This window comes from Zingiber officinale, chromosome 2B, assembly GCF_018446385.1.
Source record: "Zingiber officinale cultivar Zhangliang chromosome 2B, Zo_v1.1, whole genome shotgun sequence".
NCBI classification, from domain to species: domain Eukaryota; kingdom Viridiplantae; phylum Streptophyta; class Magnoliopsida; order Zingiberales; family Zingiberaceae; genus Zingiber; species Zingiber officinale.
In genome coordinates this window covers 136223277-136243131 of record NC_055989.1, presented here as the reverse complement: position 1 = coordinate 136243131, position 19855 = coordinate 136223277, and the positions used below count along the sequence as shown (strand labels likewise).

The 19855-nt window shown below is 35.8% G+C and overlaps 1 protein-coding gene across 1 annotated transcript; it reads right to left on the bottom strand.

The window, feature by feature from the left end:
* Nucleotides 1-898: 898 nt before the first annotated feature.
* Nucleotides 899-19494, bottom strand: LOC122047397 (SKI/DACH domain-containing protein 1-like). The gene is made up of 3 exons (XM_042608662.1): nt 19100-19494; nt 1641-1798; nt 899-1509 (listed from the first exon to the last, which is right to left on the bottom strand). The coding sequence occupies exons 1-3, from the start codon at nt 19417-19419 to the stop codon at nt 1484-1486; spliced, it is 504 nt and encodes a 167-aa protein (XP_042464596.1). The 5' UTR covers nt 19420-19494; the 3' UTR covers nt 899-1483.
* Between the last annotated feature and the right edge of the window lie 361 nt (nt 19495-19855).

The following is a 19855-nucleotide window of genomic DNA, read 5'->3' as shown; positions in this document are numbered from 1 at the left end:
CATACTTTCTCTCTCCTCAATCTCTCCCATCACACTTTTTTTTTCTCATCGCACTTTATCTCTCCTAAATCTCTCTTGTCACACTCCCTCCTTTTTTTTCTCAACACACTTTCTTTTTATCATACTTTCTCTCTTCTCAATCTCTCCCATCACACTCACTGTTCTCTTTTTTCTCATCACACTTTCTCTCTCATCATACTTTCTCTCTCCTCTTTTTTCTCATTACATTTTCTCTCTTCATCCTCTCACATCATATTTTCTCTCTCATCTTCTCTCATCATACTCTCTCTTATCACACTCTCTTTTCTCATTTTCTCTCATCACACTTTCTCTCTCTTCATTCTTTCTCATCACACCTTCTCTCTCATCATACTTTCCCTCTCATCATTCTCTTTCATCATATTTTTCTCTCACATTCATTTTTCTCTCACATCTAATTTTTTCTCTTATTTTCCTTTAAGGGTAAAAAAGGAAATCAATTCTCTTATTTTCCTTTAAGGATAAAAAAGGAAATTTTGATTTATTCCAATAGAAAATATGCAAGTAACCAAACATTACTTTTAAAAATGATATCCATGCTCATACTCATTCCCATTCCACAATACAATAATTCTCATTCCGATTCTTATTCCTAGAAAAGAACCAAACGCCCCCTGAGATATCAAGTTTAAATCGACATACAACCATAGACTTTAAATATTTTTATATGACCAATGTCATGGGCCCATGGGCCTTAGGATCATGGGCTAATTATGAGCAATTTGATGCAATGCCCAATGATGGGAGGAATGACGGTTATGGCCCGGACATGCAAAAACCACGCCTAATTATGGGCCATACCTGCACGATCTATGGCTAATTATTGAAGCAAAGATCCACTGAGATTAACCTCAAGATATATTAGAACAATCATTCATATAAATACCAACGGTAATAATGAAAGGGTAAGATCCATGTCCAATTATGATATATACTTACAATGATCATAATCTGTTAGTCACCCCTAGGGCAATGTTGCAGCAGTTAGACACCTTAGTTTTCCAGACATCCAAAGATCAAATCCCAACCTCGGACGGTTGATCTAAAAATACTAGATTGATTATTCATCCGCTGCTTTTATTGTATGGATGAACTAGAAGTCATCTAGTTGATCATCTTGGTCAACTATTAGAGGTGGGTGAACTGAATGGAAATGAAATGGAATGTAGAGAAGCCCTCCAAATCTAGGCAACCACTACAGATGACTCCAAAATGCAAATATCAAGCAAATGTAAGAAGAACGTTCATCAGGTGAGGACCATGCACCAAATAGATTGTACAGCATGTAATCAAAACTAGCAGCGCCTCTATGCCATAAGAATCACAAAGCGACTGCTTTCAAATGTGAGATTTTTATGATTCAGTTAGCATGACACTTGGATAACTCTTGTAAGCAAAACAGGAGGCGAGGAAGATAGCACATTGTAAATACTGAATGATGCAATCACGTCCCAGACTTCTGCTGTTTAGCTGCATGCATGTGGAAACGAATATCAATTTAGAAGTAATGATTGACTAATAATAACTCTCGAACTGCCTTAACAATGGCTAGCTAAAGATGCTCTTGAAGAATATGCAAGAAGTAACTTAAGTATATTTACCCAATTTTCGTTTAGCCTCGGATTTTGCAAAAAAATCCCTCCATTCCTCCGTCAATACAAAAACCACTTCTTCATCATCATCATCATCATCATCATCACCACCATGACCACCACAATCATCATCTACTCGGTCCTCATTCAATTCTTGCTCTTCAGACCTGCTTACAGAATGCCAATTATCAGAAATAGCACAACAGCACAGTAACATATCAAAGGACATATTGCATGAAACTTACAGTGCAATAATTAATGCACCGGATCACAGCTATAACAGAAACTCATTTTTAAAAACAATTTCTGTAATTGTGTGCTCAAAATTACCAATTTATGCAAGGACGAGAGGTACAGATCAAGTTGCTAGTATTCAGTTGTTTTGTGGATTTGTCTCATGGATCTGACCATTAAGTACTTTATATTGTTGTAGTCTTCTCATTGGCTCTCCGACTGTAAAAATATTTTGCTCTTTACTAAATCTCCAAAGCGCTAATTACACCATCTGGAAAAGTAAGTGGACAATGTTGTTCATTCTCAAAGGTTCTCTAACCTAATTTATGTACGTTGCTACCAAATAACTCATACATTCCTATGCACTAAGAGAACACATTATTTCTGGAATTTAAATCCTGCAATCAATATGTTTTCAAACAAGTAAAAGAATGCTGGTATCATTTAAACATTCGTGTAAACAAAGAAAATTATAATTCTGCTCGAATATGTAGCAAAATCATGACTCAATGAGGCTTATTTCAAAAAATATTCTCAAAAATAGATATTGACAACTCTAGTTTTTAATGAATAAAAACAAGAAATTCCTGCCAATGTGGGTTCGGATAGAGCCGTCAATTTGAGTTGAATTCGTCGGGTTGGCCCACCCCGCTAACCAATTTAAGCGAATTGAGTTAGAATTTTATCAACCCAAGTTCGCCGCAAGCCAACCCACCAAGGCGCGAGCTGACTCGCCTAGGCCCACGATGGACTTGGGTTTGCCCGTGAATTGAGAAAAAGTTAAGTTTTATGTCAATTATCTTTCTTTGTTATAATTTTAAAATAAAAAAAGTATTTTTATCAAACATGAGTATTTGTTTGTGTTCATTTACATTTAAAATACTTGTTTCTGGATACATTTTTTATTGATGAAATTTTTTCGAAGTAAAACATTGAATATTATTTTTTTTAACTTTTTTAAAATTTTTGATAGACCCGTTGGTTTCCGCCAAACAATTTATGTGGATTAGGTTGAAATTTTATCAACCCAAGTCCACCGCAAGCCGTCCCTCCTAGACCCGCGACCCATGCGAATTGGCCCCCGACAGACTTAGGTTAACCCACGGGATGAGAAACGGATGTAAATCAAATTATGTCAATTTATTATCTTTCTTTGGTATAATTTTAAAATAAAAACAGTACTTTTTATCAAACATGAGTATTCATTTGCATCCATTTACATTTAAAATACTTATTTCTGGATATATTTGATTGATGAAACTTTTCTGAAATAAAACATTGAAGATATGAAATTTTTTTAAATTTTTGATGGACCCGTGGATTGGCCCGCATAACCCGCAACCCATCTTGGATTGGGTTGGATTGGGAATTTCCCAACCCGCCAAGATGACAAGTCGGCCCGCTCCGTCCCATCAAATGGTTAGCCCGCCACGGGCTGACCCGCCACGCCACGGATTGGGCCGTCTAGTCCCGGAGACGGATTTAGACCACATTGGGATAATGAATATAATTTTACGATATTTTGTACCAAATAGTATTTGATAGGCATGCTTATAAACCTCAATATTGTATTTATTCATAACTCATGAGCATTCTTTTAAAACTACTATGCATGCCCTTGTCTCATAAAACTAAGCTCATCTTATTGGCGAAGACTAAAAGAGTTCTTAGTTGCGACAAAACAGCCAATAACCCTTTTGTCTCATGAGACACACTAATGCAGCACAAGAATAGATGGACTCCTCTGTAGAATCGATGACGTGCTCGGGGGGCAAGAGGTGAATAGCACGTGTGGCTAATTCGTTCGTTTATTAAAAAACACAAAGTAAGAACGCAGCGGAATAAAGAACAAGACAAAAGCAATGCTAACACAATTTCTTTTACTTGGTTCGGAGCCTGTGGCGACTCTTACCAAGGCCCGCGATCATTGATCGCTTTCGGTAGACAATCACTAATAGTTTAGAAATCTTTTACAAGCAATTACAAGTACTGAAAAAAATAAAGTATACCGACAATAAGGAATTAGGAATTTGTTCGTCGATTGTCGGAGCAACATTAAAGAGAGCAGCAGTTGTTCGTTCTTGATCTCGAAAATTGTGTTGTTTGAGCAACTGGTGGAGCCCTCCTTAAATAGCCAAGCTAAGCCTGATCCAGAAACACTGATCTTGGGATCAAGTTTGACTCGTCGCTAATCGGTCGACCTATCCCCTAGTTCTCGATCCTTCATGAATCGGTTCGTCTTCTTGTCCAGATTCAGCTTCGGATGAGTCCTCGTTCGGTCGACCGATCCCGTCGTTCGGTCGACCGATCCTACTATCCTCGCTGGCATATCTGGTCTGATCCGATCAATCTGGCATGATTTCGGTGACTGTATATCCATTGTTCCGTCGACCGATCTCCAAGTTCGGTCGACCGATCCTTCGATCGAACCCGTTCATTTGGCTGAAAATCTATCTGTTTGCTTTGGATATTCGATCGATCGATCGATCCCCGGTTCGGTCGACCGATCAAGGCTAAGTCTAATCCTGCAAAACTATTAGTTTCATGTAAAACAGAGTTATACAAAAATAGCAAATAATATATAAATCAATAACTTGACGGCTGTCAGGTTCTGACTTCGAATTTCCTCCAGAAATCATAGGTCGAACCGACACCTACTGTTCCCTCAATGGGGAACGCGTCCTCACCTACTCCTCTCAGGAGAAGTTACATGTTGCTAGATCGATCCTCCAGACCGACTGGACTTTCCACTTAGGGTTACCGCCCCCTAAGGCCTAGGATTACCACCTCCTAGGGTTTTCCATAACCTAGGGGTACCACCCCTAGGACCTAGGATTACCACCCCTAGGGTTTTCCACCTGCCTAACCGCAACTAGGACTTTCCAACACCTAGGGTTACCACCCCCTAGAGTTACCTCCCCCTAGGGTTTTCCACCTATCTAAAATCCACTACGACTTTTGCCTAAGACAACTTAGGACTTTCCTGCAAGCTCAATCAACCTTGTTAGATCACAAAACAACTTAACTTTGGACCCTTTAACATAATCAAAACTCAGGTTCGATCGTCTGATGTTTCCCGCACCAGCATCATCGAAAATACAAAAGGTTCATAAAGACACAGAAAACAGAGAAGACTCATAAAGATGCTATATTTTTCCAAGCATGGGAAGTTAAAAACATATTGAAATTGTTGGAGATTTATAGCTCGCTTTCAACTTTTAACTTCAATCCTTTGAACTTGATGAACCTTATATCATTTCCCAAGTACATTTATCATCTTTCAAGGTATACCAAATTAATAGTTGAGCTTTAGTATCTTTATTTCTGCATTTATAAACTTCTAATGGAGATTGTCACTTATCTACGTCAACTCTCCCTAAGATGGGAAGTTAAAAGAATGGAATCTTTCATAAAGATTTGATTCAACTGTAGAAATTCAACATCTGTAATCCATTTGTACTCAAAAAGAGGTCACGCCTTCCATTTGACAAGATACTTTTGATAACCACACCATCCTTTTATGACACAATTTAACTTTATGTTCATTACTTGTCATAACATCTTCATGTTCAGAATATAAGGTGAGATCCTCAACTCAATATTAAAGATGTTGCTAATAAGCATGTCTAGATTAACGACATAAGCATTAGAAGTTATTTTCTTCGGAACTTTATAGGACCAGCGTTCCTTCAATGAAGTTTCTTATAGAAACCTCTTGGATATCATTCTGGCCTTATACAAACCATAATCATATCACCTTCATTAAATTCAGCAAATTTTTCTTTTTTTTTTTCTTTTTTTTTGCTTTTCAAATCAGCATGTGATTTATATCTTTCATTGCTCAACGATATTTTCCATTTGACATCATCACTCGGTCTTGCCTCCCATGATAAAGGAACCAAATCAATTGACTTGCTAGGAAGCATACCTGTAACAATTTCAAATGGATCTATTCACCAAACTATTTTATGTAAACTCAACCATAGGAATAATTTGATCCCATGTTATCACATGATCTCCAACCAAGCAACGAAGTAAATCATCCAGATTTCTATTGACTATCTTTATTCGACCATTTGTTTGAGGATGGAAAGAAGAAAATTTCAACATTGTATTCATCAATTTCAATAAGGCTCGCTGGAAGTAGCTCGTGAACTTCACATAGCAGTTAAAAACAATTGTTATTAGCAACCCATGAAGAGGAACTTCGTTGAAGAAACATAGGATGAAGTGCACTATTTTTGAAAACCAATCCACCACCACACAAATATAGTCATGTTCGTCAATGGTTCTAGGCAAACCAATCACAAAATCTGTGTAAATCTTGTCGTGGTTTGTGCGGCATGGGCAGTGACATATATAAACCAGTGTTTTTTTTCTTCCTTCGGATAATTGGCATGTGCGACAAGAGACAATTTTAGCCACATCCTTCTTAAAACTAGGCCAATAGAAACAATCTTCAACCATTATAATAGTTTTATCCCTTCCAAAATGACCAACTACCACTCTAGACTCCCATATGTCATATCACTTGTTCACAAAGAGAAGTATTTGGCAAACAAAGTATTAGAAATTTTCCATGTTATCTAGCAACCAAAGCAGCAAATATATTATTGAAATCTTTGCAAAAAGGGTAATCTTTCTTTAGTAACTCAAATCCCACTTGTGCAACAAAGGTTCAAAATTTTGAACCTTGCTAAAGTTTTGATTTTTTTTTGTCTAGAATGATACTATTTCAGTAAATAACAAAAAATTTCCTAATAATTATTGTAGTACCTAATTCATAAAGCGCATAAAGATGTTAGGAGTGTCAGAAAGATCACAAGGCATAACAAGTCATTCATAGTGGTCATCTTTAGTTTTGAAAGTTATCTTCCATTCATCTTTGAGTTTTTTGCGTACTTGATAATACCCATTTTTCAAATCTATTTTTTAAAAGATATAAGAACTCACAACATATCCAATACATCATCAAGGGAGGAATTAGAAATATATATTTAATAATAATCTTGTTGATCACACGATTGTTAATACACATACATCATCTACCATCTTTCTTTAGTGCAATAATGCAGGACAAGAAGCCTCGGGGGCAATGGTGCGATGGTTAGGCCCTTATAACAAAGAGATCTAAAATTTGAATCTTGCACTGCAGGGGATTTCTTTCCGGTGAGAAGTGGGCCTAAGAATGTTGATCATCTGCTGGGCCTCCATTAGCGCTTCCCTATTTACCCTAATGGTCGGTGGAAAACTTCCGTGAGCCCGGATTAGTCGGTTCGAAAAGCTGGATTCCTGAGTTACCAAAAAAATAATAATAATAAAATAAATAATGTAAGAGAACACCTTGGCTTAGACTTTCCCGAATAAAACCTTTTAACAACAATTCATTCACTTGTTTTTTTAATTTTGCATGACCATTTAGATTCATTTGATAGGTTGGTAGATTGGTAGATGTAAACCTAACACAAAATTAATACATGCCGAATTTTATGCATTGGTGGAAGCTCGCTAGGTGACTTTTCTAGAGCCGCATTAGAAAAGTCATCCAATAAGATGTGATTTCCAAAGGAACTAAGGAAGTTTTGGTTGCATATATTCTTGGACTTCTTATAAGAGTATATATAGTAGAACTTTCTTGGCTCTCTTACTGATAATTTTTCTTGGTAAAAATGTGAAGAGAATTTTCACTATTAGCAGGATTCTCCTTCTCTTACTTGTATTTCTTCATTTTAGCCGTCGGCATTAGTTTCAATAAAACGTTCTTGTTGTTGAATATAACAGTGTAAATGTTCTCTCCTTGTCACAATGATGCACATCTCGATCATACAACCAAGGTCTCTCAAGAAGTATATTTGTTATTGTTGGAAAATTAGAAGATCCTGATTACATAAAATAAGAGAATAATCTTTAAAAATCAAGAAATAATCTTTGAAATAATGGTTGCATAAATCAAGAAGGATCTTTGAAAATCAGAAAATAATCTCTGATTTTAGTAATTTCCATTTCTTATATTTTTTTTATTTGTTCATATTTCAGTACTTTGTATTTTCTATTTATTGATGTAATGTCTAGTTAAAAATTAATAATAACAATTCATCTTCTTCCAATTTTTGTCCCTTTAATCTTCCTAGTTTTCTTCATGGCATCAGAGTCCTAGGTTCGATCTAGGGTTTTTCCATGGCAAATCAACGTCCATGGAAGACTGCCTCAACTGACACGAGTAGAGATTCGATGGTGTCTAGAGAAAAAACGACTGTCTACTCAAATTTAAATCCGTCGGTATCTTTCAATGGTTCGACGGAGGTATTCTCTAATTCACTACAAGTTAATATTCAGCATCTTAATGAGAAGAACTACATAGAACGGTCACAAACTGTGCATCTGGTTGTAGAAGGAAAAGGTAAACTTAGATATATTACCAGAAAAGTGATAAAATCAGCTGGTGGAGACTCCAGATTTAAAGGCCAAAAATCTGAAAATTTGCTCCTTATTGCATGGTTAGTCAATTCCATGGAGCCCCCTATCGGAAGTCATATATGTTCCTACCAATAGCTAAAGAGGTGTGGGAGGCAGACACTTAATCAGATTTGGAAAACTCTTTGCAAATTTTTAACCTAAAATCAAGCCTATGGCAAGCGAAGCAAGGGGAAAGTGATGTGACTTCTTACTACAGTGAGTTGATGACATTGTAGCAAGAACTAGATCGATGCTATGATAATATTTGGAATTGTGCTGATGATAGTGTTAGTTTTATGAAACAGCAAGAGAATGATCGGGTGTTTATTTTCTTGGCGGGACTAAAAAAGAATCTAAATGAAGTAAGCGGTCAAATTTTGGGAAAGACACTTCTACCAATGATCCATGAAGTATTTTTAGAAGTCCAAACCGAAGAATCTCGACAAACGGTTATGCTTAACAAATCTACCTTAGTTTCTACTAACTAAAGTTTGGAAAGCTATGCCCTTATTACTAAAGATTTTCAAGAGGAAGAGGAAGCAAAGAAAGATGGCAAAAGTTTTAGAAAACCATGGTACGACCATTGTAAACGCTTGTGACACACATGCTGAAAAATCTATGGGAACCCGAAAAATTAGAAGAAAAGAACTGATGGTAATGGTCATGCACTTCAGACTATTATCTCAGATCAAGAAGGGCAGACTATCCTAGCATACTTCTTTTCACCAAAGAACAAATAGACCAACTATACCAACTCCTTGAGTCTCAGAAAAATCATTCTTGTTCAATAGCTCAAAAAGGTAAGTACATGACAACAACCTTAGTGTCAATTCTAATCGTGTCTAGATCATTGACTCAAGTGCAACTGATTATATTATAGGTATGTCAAACCTTTTCTCTTCACATAGACCTTGAGTAGGTAACCAATAAATTAAAATTGTAGACGGCTCTTTTTCAACCTTGCAAGAAAAGGTTCTGTTGAAGGATCACCTATGCTCACTCTAAATGATGTTTTTCATGTTTCAAAGTTGTCTTGTAACCTTTTATATGTCAGTAAATTGGCTCATGACCAAAATTGTCAAGTTAATTTCTTTTCATCTCATTATTCCAGAATTTGACCTCGGGAAGGATAAGTAAATTGGTCCATGATCAAAATTGTCAAGCTAATTTCTTTTCATCTTGTATTCCCAGATTTGACATTGGGGAGGATGATTGGTAATGTTAAACAAAGTGAAGGACTCCACTTTCTTGAAAATGGATCTGAATCAAGAAAACAATCTCAACCAAGAGATTCCTACTTTGAATCTATTTCTATTTCGAACAGTAATATTATGTCGTGGCATTTTAGATTAGGACATCCTAGTTTTCAATATTTAAAGCACTTGTTTCCTAATATTATGTTGTGGCATTTTATGCTAGGACATCCTGGTTTTCAATATTTAAAGCACTTGTTTCCTAAATTATTTCATGGTAAAAATCCATCGTTGTTTTGAAGTATGTGAGATTGCAAAACACTACTGCACATTCTTCCCTTCACAGCCACACAAGCCAACAAAACCTTCACAGCCACTCCGCCCATGATGACCGGTCATGGCCGGTCCCAAGCCCGGATAAAGGAGGAGGGTTGCGTTAGGTTGCCAGCCAGCGTCAAACTATGACAAATATTTCATGAATGAATCCATTAAACTATTGTGCTAATGCTAAGTTGTTCCCCGGAAGGAACGCGTTGCAGGGTCCGACTGTAACGTCTCGGCAAAGACCGCTACATCTCCAGAACTCGGGTGTAGTGATAAATACGTAAGAGTTCGCGTTACAGGGTCCGACTGTAACGTCTCAGCAAGGACCGCTACATCTCCATGAGAACTTGGGTGTAGTGTTAAATAGGCAAGAGTTCTCACACCATAGGTTAGATAAGAACAAATATGATAAGAAAACTAATAATCTAAGATTTGGAACTTGGAACATAGGAACTCTCACTGATAAATCAATGGAGGTAGTAGATATGATGATTAGGAGAAAAAATAATATTTTGTGTGTACAAGAGACAAAATGGACAGGTGAGAAGGCAAAGATGATAGAGAACACGGGTTTTAAGTTATGGTACACTGGAAAGAGTAAAACAAGAAATGGAGTGGGTATTATTGTAGATAGTTTGTTAAAGGATGAAGTTGTAGGAGTAGTTAGAAAAGGGGATAGAATTATAGCCCTTAAGATAATAGTGGCGAAAGAAACTATGAACATAATTAACGTATATGCACCACAAGTAGGATTAGATGAAGCTACCAAATCAAGGTTTTGGGAGGACTTAGATGAAATATTACAAAATATTTCACCAAATGAAAGGATTTTAATAGGAGGTGATCTAAATGGACATGTCGGAGTGAAAAATGAGGAATATGAGAGAGTACATGGGAGTTATGGGTTTGGAACGAGGAATGAGGAAGGGAAAACTATATTAGATTTTGCGATAGCATATGACCTTATATTAGCTAATACGTTTTTTAAGAAAAGAGAAGAACACTTAGTCACATTCAAAAGTGGGAATAATAAATCGCAAATTGACTTTCTTATGGTTAGGAAGAAGGATAGAAATATTTGTAAAGATTGCAAAGTCATCCCTGGAGAAAGCTTAACTACCCAACATAGGGTAGTAGTGTTGGATATACGTCTTAAACATAGTATCAATAGAAAGAAAATATATACAATTCCTAGAATTAAGTGGTGGAAGTTAAAGGATGGGAAGCAACATATATTTAAGGAGAAGGTAGAAGTACAAGCATTAGGTGAAATATACGATGACTCTAATACAACATGGGATAAGATGGTATCAAAGTTGAAAATAATAGCTAAGAATGTCCTCGATGAGTCAAAGGGGCATGCACCGCTAAGTAAAGAATCTTGGTGGTGGAATGAGAAAGTACAAGAGAAAGTGAAGGAAAAACGAATAGCTTATAAGGAATTATATATTTGTAAGAATGAGGAAAACTTAAAAAAATATATAATAGCCAAGAAAGAAGCTAAGAAAGTGGTGAGTGAAGCAAAAAATGAAACTTTTGAACGGTTATATCAAAAATTGGATACAAAAGAAGGGGAAAGAGATATTTATAGAATAGCTAAAGTGAGAGAAAGAAAAACAAGAGATCTTAGCCAAATAAAATGTATTAAAGATGAATGTAATAGGGTAATGGAGAAATAAAAGAACGGTGGAAGAGGTATTTTCATCAACATTTTAATGAAGGTTTAGATAACCAACTTAACTTAAGTAATTTAATTAGGTCAAATGAGTAGAGAAATTTAAATTTTTATCGTAAAATTTAAATTTAGAAGTAGAACAAACTTTAAATGGGATGCAAAATGAAAAACCGTCGACCAGATGATATTCTCATAGAGATATGGAAGTGCCTAGGGAAACAAGATACTGAATGACTTACAAAATTATTTAACATGAAATTGAAAACGAAAAAAATGCTTAATTAATGGAAGGTAGATACTCTGGTTCCTTTATATAAGAATGAAGAGAGACGTACAAAATCATGTAAACTATAAGGGTATTAAACTAATGAGTCATACTATGAAACTTTGGGAAAAAGTAATAGAAAAAAAATTAAGGAGAACACGGTGACCGAAAATCAATTTGGATTCATGCTTGGAAGGTCGACAATTAAAGTTATACATCTTCTCGAGCAACTAATTGAAAAGTATCGGGAGTAAAAGCAAGATCTACATATGATATTTATTGACTTAGAAAAAGCTTATGATAAAGTCTCAAAGGAAATTATAAGGAGAATTCTAAAAAAGAGAAGTGTTATCATAGCATATATTGAACTAACTAAGAATTGTATGAGAATGTAACAACCAGAGTGAAGACTTTAGGTGAATTAACTCAAGCATTTCCAATAAAGATAAGGTTACATCAAGGATCAGCTCTAAGTCTCTATCTTTTTACACTAATTATGGAGTACCGTGATGCATGTTGTTTGCAGATGATATTATTTTGGTAGATGAGACACGTGAAGGAGTAAATGCTAAGCTAGAATCTTGGAGGGAAACACTAGAAGGAAAATGTTTTAAGGTTAGTAGATTAAAGACAATATATGGAATTTAAGTTTAGCAATATTAGAAGTAATGAAACAATTGTTAAGATAGGAGAGGACGAGTTGCCTGGAACCGAGCGATTTAAATATTTAGGAACATTTTTACAAAATGATGGAGGGATTGAGAGAGATGTCTTACATAGAATACAAGCAGGATGAGTGAAATGGAGGGGAGCGTCGAGTGTTTTATGTGACCGTAAAGTACCTCTTAAATTTAAAGGTAAGTTCTATAAAACCGCAGTTAGACCTGCTATGTTATATGGAGCTGAATGTTGGGCTATGACTCGAGCACACGAGCAGAAGATGAGAGTTGCAGAGATGAGGATGTTAAGGTGGATGTGTGGGCATACGAAGATGGACAAAATAAGAAATGAGAGCATTAGAGAGAAAGAAAGTCGGAGTTGCATCTATTGAGGAAAAACTCCGAGAGACACGTTTAAGATGGTACGGACATGTACTTAGACGACCAATAAATGCTCCAGTTAAGCGATGTGAAACTATGATAAACATGCATATCAAACGAGGAAGAGGAAGACCAAAAAAGACTTGGTTAGCAACAATAAAACAAGATAAAATTTATTTAAATATAGATGATGATATAATAGGAGATAGAGCTCAATGGCGTAAAAGAATTCATACAGCCGACCCCACCTAGTGGGAAAAGGCTTGGTTGTTGTTGTTGATGTTTGGGGTCCTAATAAGATAAGCACCCCCTCTAATAAGAAATGATTTATCATATTTACGGATGATCATACTCGACTTTGCTGGGAATATTTATTAAAGGAAAAATCAAAAGTTGAACAAGTCTTTAAAAAAAAATTTAATATGGTGCACACTCAATTTCAAACTAACATACAGATTTTTAAAAGTGACAATGGGAAAGTATTTTAACATGATCTTAGAATATTTTTCCTTGAAAAGGGGATACACCTCAATAAAATGGTATTGCTGAAAAAAAAAATAAACACCCCCAGAGGTAGCCCGTGCATTATTTTTTCCAATCAAAGTACTAACATATTTGTGTTAACCATATTTAATTAATATAATGTCATCTAAAGTTCTACAATTTAAGATTTCATTCAATACATTTACAATATGTTTTCGTTCATCTTTCAGCTAATTTACCATTAAAAATATTTGATTGCACAACTTTTGTTCACGAACATAGGATAATAGGAAAACTTGAGCCAAGGGCAAGAAAATGTATTTTCGTGGGTTACTCTCCTATGCAAAAAAAGTATAAGTGTTATGATCCAATATCAAAAAAAAATTGTGACAATGGATATCCCATTTTTAAGAACATTCTATCTTCAAGGGGAGAGTTCAAGGGAAGATTCATTTACTAACTTTAATGATATATTTTTGTCAAATGATATGTTTGAATTTGAGCCTACTACCTCTACACAAATAACAAATGAAAGGATCATTTTTTGAAACTTCTCTCATAATAAGTGATGTTTCTACTGAATCCAGCCTACATTTAACAATCAAAAATCTGAAAAATAAAATTGTGAAAAACCTAGTACAATGCCACAACATGATATAACAGGTAATAGATTCAAGGGGAACAAACTTGGAAGGGAATCGTCTACTTGAAAAAGAATCATCAGAAAGAGAAAGATGAATCATCTCTATAGCATAGTCGTGATTCCAAGCCAAGGGAGAATCTTCAACCTAGTACTGATAATTCTCTTCCAAAGTCTGATAGTCAATTTGAGTCTGACATACCAATAGCTCTTCGAAGAGGTGACATATCTTGTACCAAACATCTCATATCTAAGTTTGTGTCATATTCAAATTTGTCTTCATCTCTCTTGTCACTTTTTATTCTCAATTAGCTTACAGGAAGACACATAAGTTCCAAAGTGAAAGGAAACTATGCTTGAGGAGATGATAGCTCTGGAGAAGAATAAACTCGGAAGATTGTTACATTACGAACAGGGAAAAGCACTGTGGGATGTAAGTGGATTTTCACTGTAAAGTATAACTCAAATGGATCAATGGAGAGATATAAAGCTAGATTGATGGCCAAAGGGTTCACTCAAACCTATAGTGTTGATTACTCTGAGACATTTGCTCTCATTGTAAAACTAAATATGGTGAGAGTACTTTTATCTATTGCTACTAATCTAGACCGGCCTTTACTACAATTAGGTGTAAAAAATGTCTTCCTCAATAATGATTTAGAAGAGGTATACATGGCTAGTCCACCGGGCTTTGAGGAGAAATTCGGCTCAAAGGTGAATAAATTAAGAAAGTCTTTATACGGTCTCAAGTAGTCTCCGAGAACTTGGTTTAAGAAATTTACTAAATCAGTCAAGAAGTAAGGATACACTCAAGGACAAACAGATCATAGATTGTTCTTAAAATTTTCCACCGAAGGAAAGATTGTTGTATTGATAGTGTATGTGGATATTATTCTCATATGTAATGATGTGATTGAACTGGAAAGACTGAAGAAAAGCCTAGCAGTTGAATTTGAGATCAAGGATTTGGGAACATTAAGGTATTTCCTTGGTATGGAAGTCACTCGCTCTAGAGAAGGTATTGTTGTCTCTCAACGGAAGTATATCCTTGATCTCTTGGAGGAGACAGGAATGAGTGATTGTGGACCCGCAGACTCCCATAGATCCTAATACAAAACTCTAGGAAAAAGGAAGTGTTCCTATTGATACCCGTAAATACCAAATGTTAGTTGGAAAACTAATTTACCTATATCATACTCGGTCAGACATTGATTTTTCAATTAGTGTTGTAAGTCAGTTCATGCATGCACCATTTGAAGAATACCTTACGGCTGTTTATATAATTCTAAGATATTTGAAGACTACTCTCGAAAAAGGTCTAATTTCCAAAAAGACTAATTAAAGGAGTGTTGATGTGGTTACCAATGCAGATTGGGTAGGGTCAGTTAATGATAAGAGATCCACTTCAGGATACTGCACCTTTGTATGGAAAACCTAGTAACATGAAGAAGTAAGAAACAAAGTGTTGTAGCCAAAAGTAGTGCAGAAGCTGAGTTTAGAGTAATGGCTCAAGGAGTGGTGTTGTAGATATACAGAATACTTGAGCTCAAGAATCCCATAGAACTTCCATTAAAGTTATACGGTGATAATAAGGCCACAATAAGCATTGCTCATAATCCAGTCCAACATGATAGAACGAAACACATTGAAATTGATCGACATTTTATGAAGGAGAAAATGAAGACGGAACCATTTGTTTACCATATGTACCTTCTAACCAACAAATAGCTGACATCTTGAACAATTAATAAGCAAGTTGAGCATGATTGATATTTATGCATCAACTTGAGGGGGAGTGGTGGAAAATTAGGAGATCTTGATTGCATAAAATCAGGAAATAATATTTCAGATAATGATTGCATATGATCATGAAAGAATCTTGGGAAATCAAGAAATAATCTCTGATTTTATTAATTTGCATTTCGTATGTTTCCTTTCTTTTATTTGTTTCTATTTCAATATTTTGTATTTTCTATCTATTGATGTAACATCTAGTTGAAAATTAATAATAACAATTCCTCGTCTTCCCTGTTTTTTCCATTCAATCTTTTCAGTTTTCTCCAGTTATTTTCATAGGGATAATATCACACCAAATAGAGTCACTTTAATTTTCACAAGGAGAAATAAGGCATCATTGTATTACCGGAATAGACGTGTTCTCTATTCATATGACTTTGTATGGTTGGGGATGTGGTTGCGTACGAAGCTTGAGGCACTCCACCATACATGTTGAGACAACATTCTTGTAGCTTCCTCCATCGATGATAAGCTTGTGTGCTTGATTCCTACAAGGGATCAATATTTGAAAAATAGATGTCTTCCGCCAATCTTCACTTTCGACTTTTGGATAGTAAGAATACACCTAACAACAGTTGCAAAGGAAGTGTCTTCATCTTCTTCTAGATCAGTTTTAATATAAACTCCATAGTCTAAAGAATTTCCATCTCCTTCATCACTTTGATTTCTGCATCATCAAGATGCTCAACTCCAATATGTAAATTCTTTTTAGGATAATTAGAAGTCATGTTGTCGGGTTGTTGACACGTGAAGCATTTGTTGTCCTTGTCGTTTAACTTGGATGGCTTCATGCATGGTTTAGAGTCACTTTACTAATTAAATTGGTTGACATATCCTCCTCTTACTTGCTAGTTGGCTTTAGAGATCCCTTTTTTCATAGTTGAAACTCTAAGCTTTTTACCAAATAGATAACTCAAATACTCCTCCATCCAAGGCAACTTGGAAATTTTGTTCCAAGTTGTAAAGTGGTTGTCTTAATAATTCTCTTTTCATTTAGGCTTTAATCAAGCTTTAAACTTGGCAAGAGTTTGTTTGTGATCTTCAACAATTTGACTCCTTGCCTTTAACTCATCGAACTTCTGCATATACTCAGCTACAAACAAGTTAATATGCTTTAAACTAATAAGTTGATAAATAATTTATCCTCGACACCAATCCACCATATTTTTGCTAAACCCACAAGCTTCATATGAGCAAACCTTACTCTTTGATCATTTGCATATTGTACCAATCAAAATAATCTTCTATTGTTGTAAGCCAATTAGCAAATAAAGTAGGTTTCACTTACCCTTCAAAAGTTGGGGCCTTAGATCAAACTTTCTTTGTAATATCTCCAACAGAATCTTGGTAGTTGTTTTCTGCTTCAAGAAATCCTCTAGCCCACTCAGAAAAAGGTTGTTGTTATAGTAATGTTGGAAAGCCTTCTTGAATCAAGTTGTTGTTTGCTTGATTTGTCTCTCCATGCTCTCCTTGGGCTTGATCACCTTCATATTGAGAAATCATAGCTTCAACATCATTTAAATGAATATGCATGTCATCAAGTTGTTCCATCATGCGAGTAAGTATCTCATCTAGGGGTGTAAATGAGTCAAGCCGCTCGCGAGCGGCTCGGTCAAAGCTCGACTCGAGCTCGTAGTTGACCGAGCTCGAGCCGAGCTCGAGCCGGCTTGTTTATTATTCGAGCCGATCTCGAGCCCATTTAATACTGGCTCGAAGGCTCATCGAGCCTGTTCAAGCTCGGCTAATTTAATATTTTAATATTTAAAATAATTACTACTTTAAAGTTGTTGAATAGGTGTTTGTGTCTAGAGTGTTTCATAAGGTTGTTAGAGGTTGAAGGTTCGAATCCCAGCTTGTGCGTACTTGTTTTTACATTTAAATTCACTGTTTTCGAGCGAGCTCGAGCCCATGATTAAATGGCCGAGCCAAGCTCGAGCCAAGCCTCTTTAATTTTCTCAAGCTCGAGCTCGAGCTGACCCAAGCTCGAGCTCGAGCTGACCCAAGCTCGAGCTCGGCTCGGCTCATTTGCAGTCCTAATCTCATCACATTGATTAAAGTCAACTTTCCTCTAAAGCTCCTCTCAGATTTTGTAAACATATTAGCTTAAGCTCTGATACTAAATATGACACAACACAAGAAGAGGGACTAAATGTCAGAAGGTTTGGGTAGCAAAAATCTAGGATTAAGTGATAAAGTATTGTAGAGAGATTATAGAATCTTAGGTATCACATTAAGGGTTCCTAGACATCACACCATAAGAAGATTGCATCACACAATCTAAGAAAACTCTCAAAAACTCAGTATCTATTTCATATCCTAGCATTACAGTAGTATACATTTTTTATACTAGTAAATGAACTCATTGAAAACACAAAGAACTCATAAAGACACATTGGAAACATAGAAAGGTCATAAAGATGCCTATTTTCTAAGCATGGGATGTTAAAGTATATTTGAATTGTTGGACATTTATAGCTGATTTTTTACTTCAACCCTTTGGAACTGAAGAACTTTATATCATTTCCCAAGAAAGTTTATCATCTTCTAAGGTATGCCAAATTAATAATTGAGCTTTAGAATCTTTATTTTTGCATTTATAAACTTTTAATGGAGATTGTCACTTGTCTCCATCACACAACTACCATTTCCTAGACATTAGATACTCCATTTTCAGCCGTCATACATCATTCTATGGTTCTTAACAAATTGACTCTTAATTTAAACAAGGAAATTAAGAACAAATGCAAATGATATTCAATAGCCTCAGTGATTCAAAGTAAAGTTCATTGAGCATGATAACCATGTGTACCCATGTTGGATGAAAGCCAGAACCTAGCTATAATGCCATTTGTAGCATTTACTGCCAGATTCAATCAAGCACACAGTTGATTAGAATCTTGCAACTACTAATATGCAGTTCATATTTTCCTATTGCTTTTCATTTTAATTCTAGGCTCCAGCCCACTATTATTTCACAAAATAGATCCTTAGTTTAAACCTAAATAAATGCTCAGCCAACTAGTTGCTTACTGAATTTTTTTTTCAATTAGCATTATATTTTATTGTCTTCTAAAGGTTAATGTAAGATCATTCGTGGTAAATGTCCCTGCTGTTTCTAAAGCGAGTCCTTTTGGAATCGAGTGTATTAAAAGATGATAAAATAGACAAAAATTAAGAGATAAATACTCTGAAAGCAAAAAATGAAGCATCATAGGTTCAAGGAATGGCAAATAGAATGAATGCTTCTTCAAAAAGGCTTCCTTTTATAGGTATAACGTGGTCAGAAAAGAGAACACCAATAGCGAAATTATGGAACCTACACATAAATCAGAGACAGAGTTTAACGGTGACAAAAGCATACTCGGCAGCAGAAAATTCCGCAACTTTGGCCTCATCCGCCACTCTCGAGCTATGGGTACGGGCATGCCTTTGGGAGAAATGGTCATGGAGGGGACGTGGAGAGGATTCATTTGGTAAAAGGTGAGGCAAAGTAGAACAAGCAATGGATGAAGGCCTGGGAAGGAAGGGAGAACTCAGTGAAGGTAAATGGTGATGCTGATGGTGACGTTGATGGCAAGCGCAAGGGCAAAGGACAAAGAGAGGAATGTGGTGGTGGTGGTGGTGGTGGTGGTGGTGGTGGCGACCATGACCTTGGCAGGGGGAGGGGAGTTGGTGTTGCATGGCTCGGCACTGTCTAGGGTTTGTGGACCGAGTTCTGGTGCTTAGAAATACGACCTGACTCAGGACTTTTACTTTGAGATTAGTACGTACGTCGAACCAGGGAATCAAAAAGATTCTGGGAGGAACATTTTTCCGACCTGTATAAAAGGCCAAAAATTCCTAAAATATCAATTATTTCTCAGTTTAAATTTCACATTTTTTTCTATTTTTCCAAACCATTTGAAATATCAACTTTATCTGCATTTATCTCCACTTTACCTCCACATATGACCTCGTATCTAATAACTAGCGCATGAGATATTGTCATCATGATATTTGAAATTCGAATCTCGATAAAATTAAGATAAATACCTTTCTTATATGTTAGTCATATAAAACATCACAAACTAAGGATGTAAATTGATCAATTGGATGAACATGATGAGGATTGCCTAGA

What these genes read in the sequence shown, in the direction of transcription:
- LOC122047397 (XM_042608662.1), bottom strand. Translation starts at nt 19,419, where the DNA reads ATGCAACACCAACTCCCCTCCCCCTGCCAAGGTCATGGTCGCCACCAC. An exon ending in GCGGAATTTTCTGCTGCCGA is followed by an intron (nt 1,799 to 19,099) that starts GTATGCTTTTGT and finishes TTCTGTAAGCAG; the next exon opens with GTCTGAAGAGCAAGAATTGA. An exon ending in CGAGGCTAAACGAAAATTGG is followed by an intron (nt 1,510 to 1,640) that starts GTAAATATACTT and finishes ACATGCATGCAG; the next exon opens with CTAAACAGCAGAAGTCTGGG.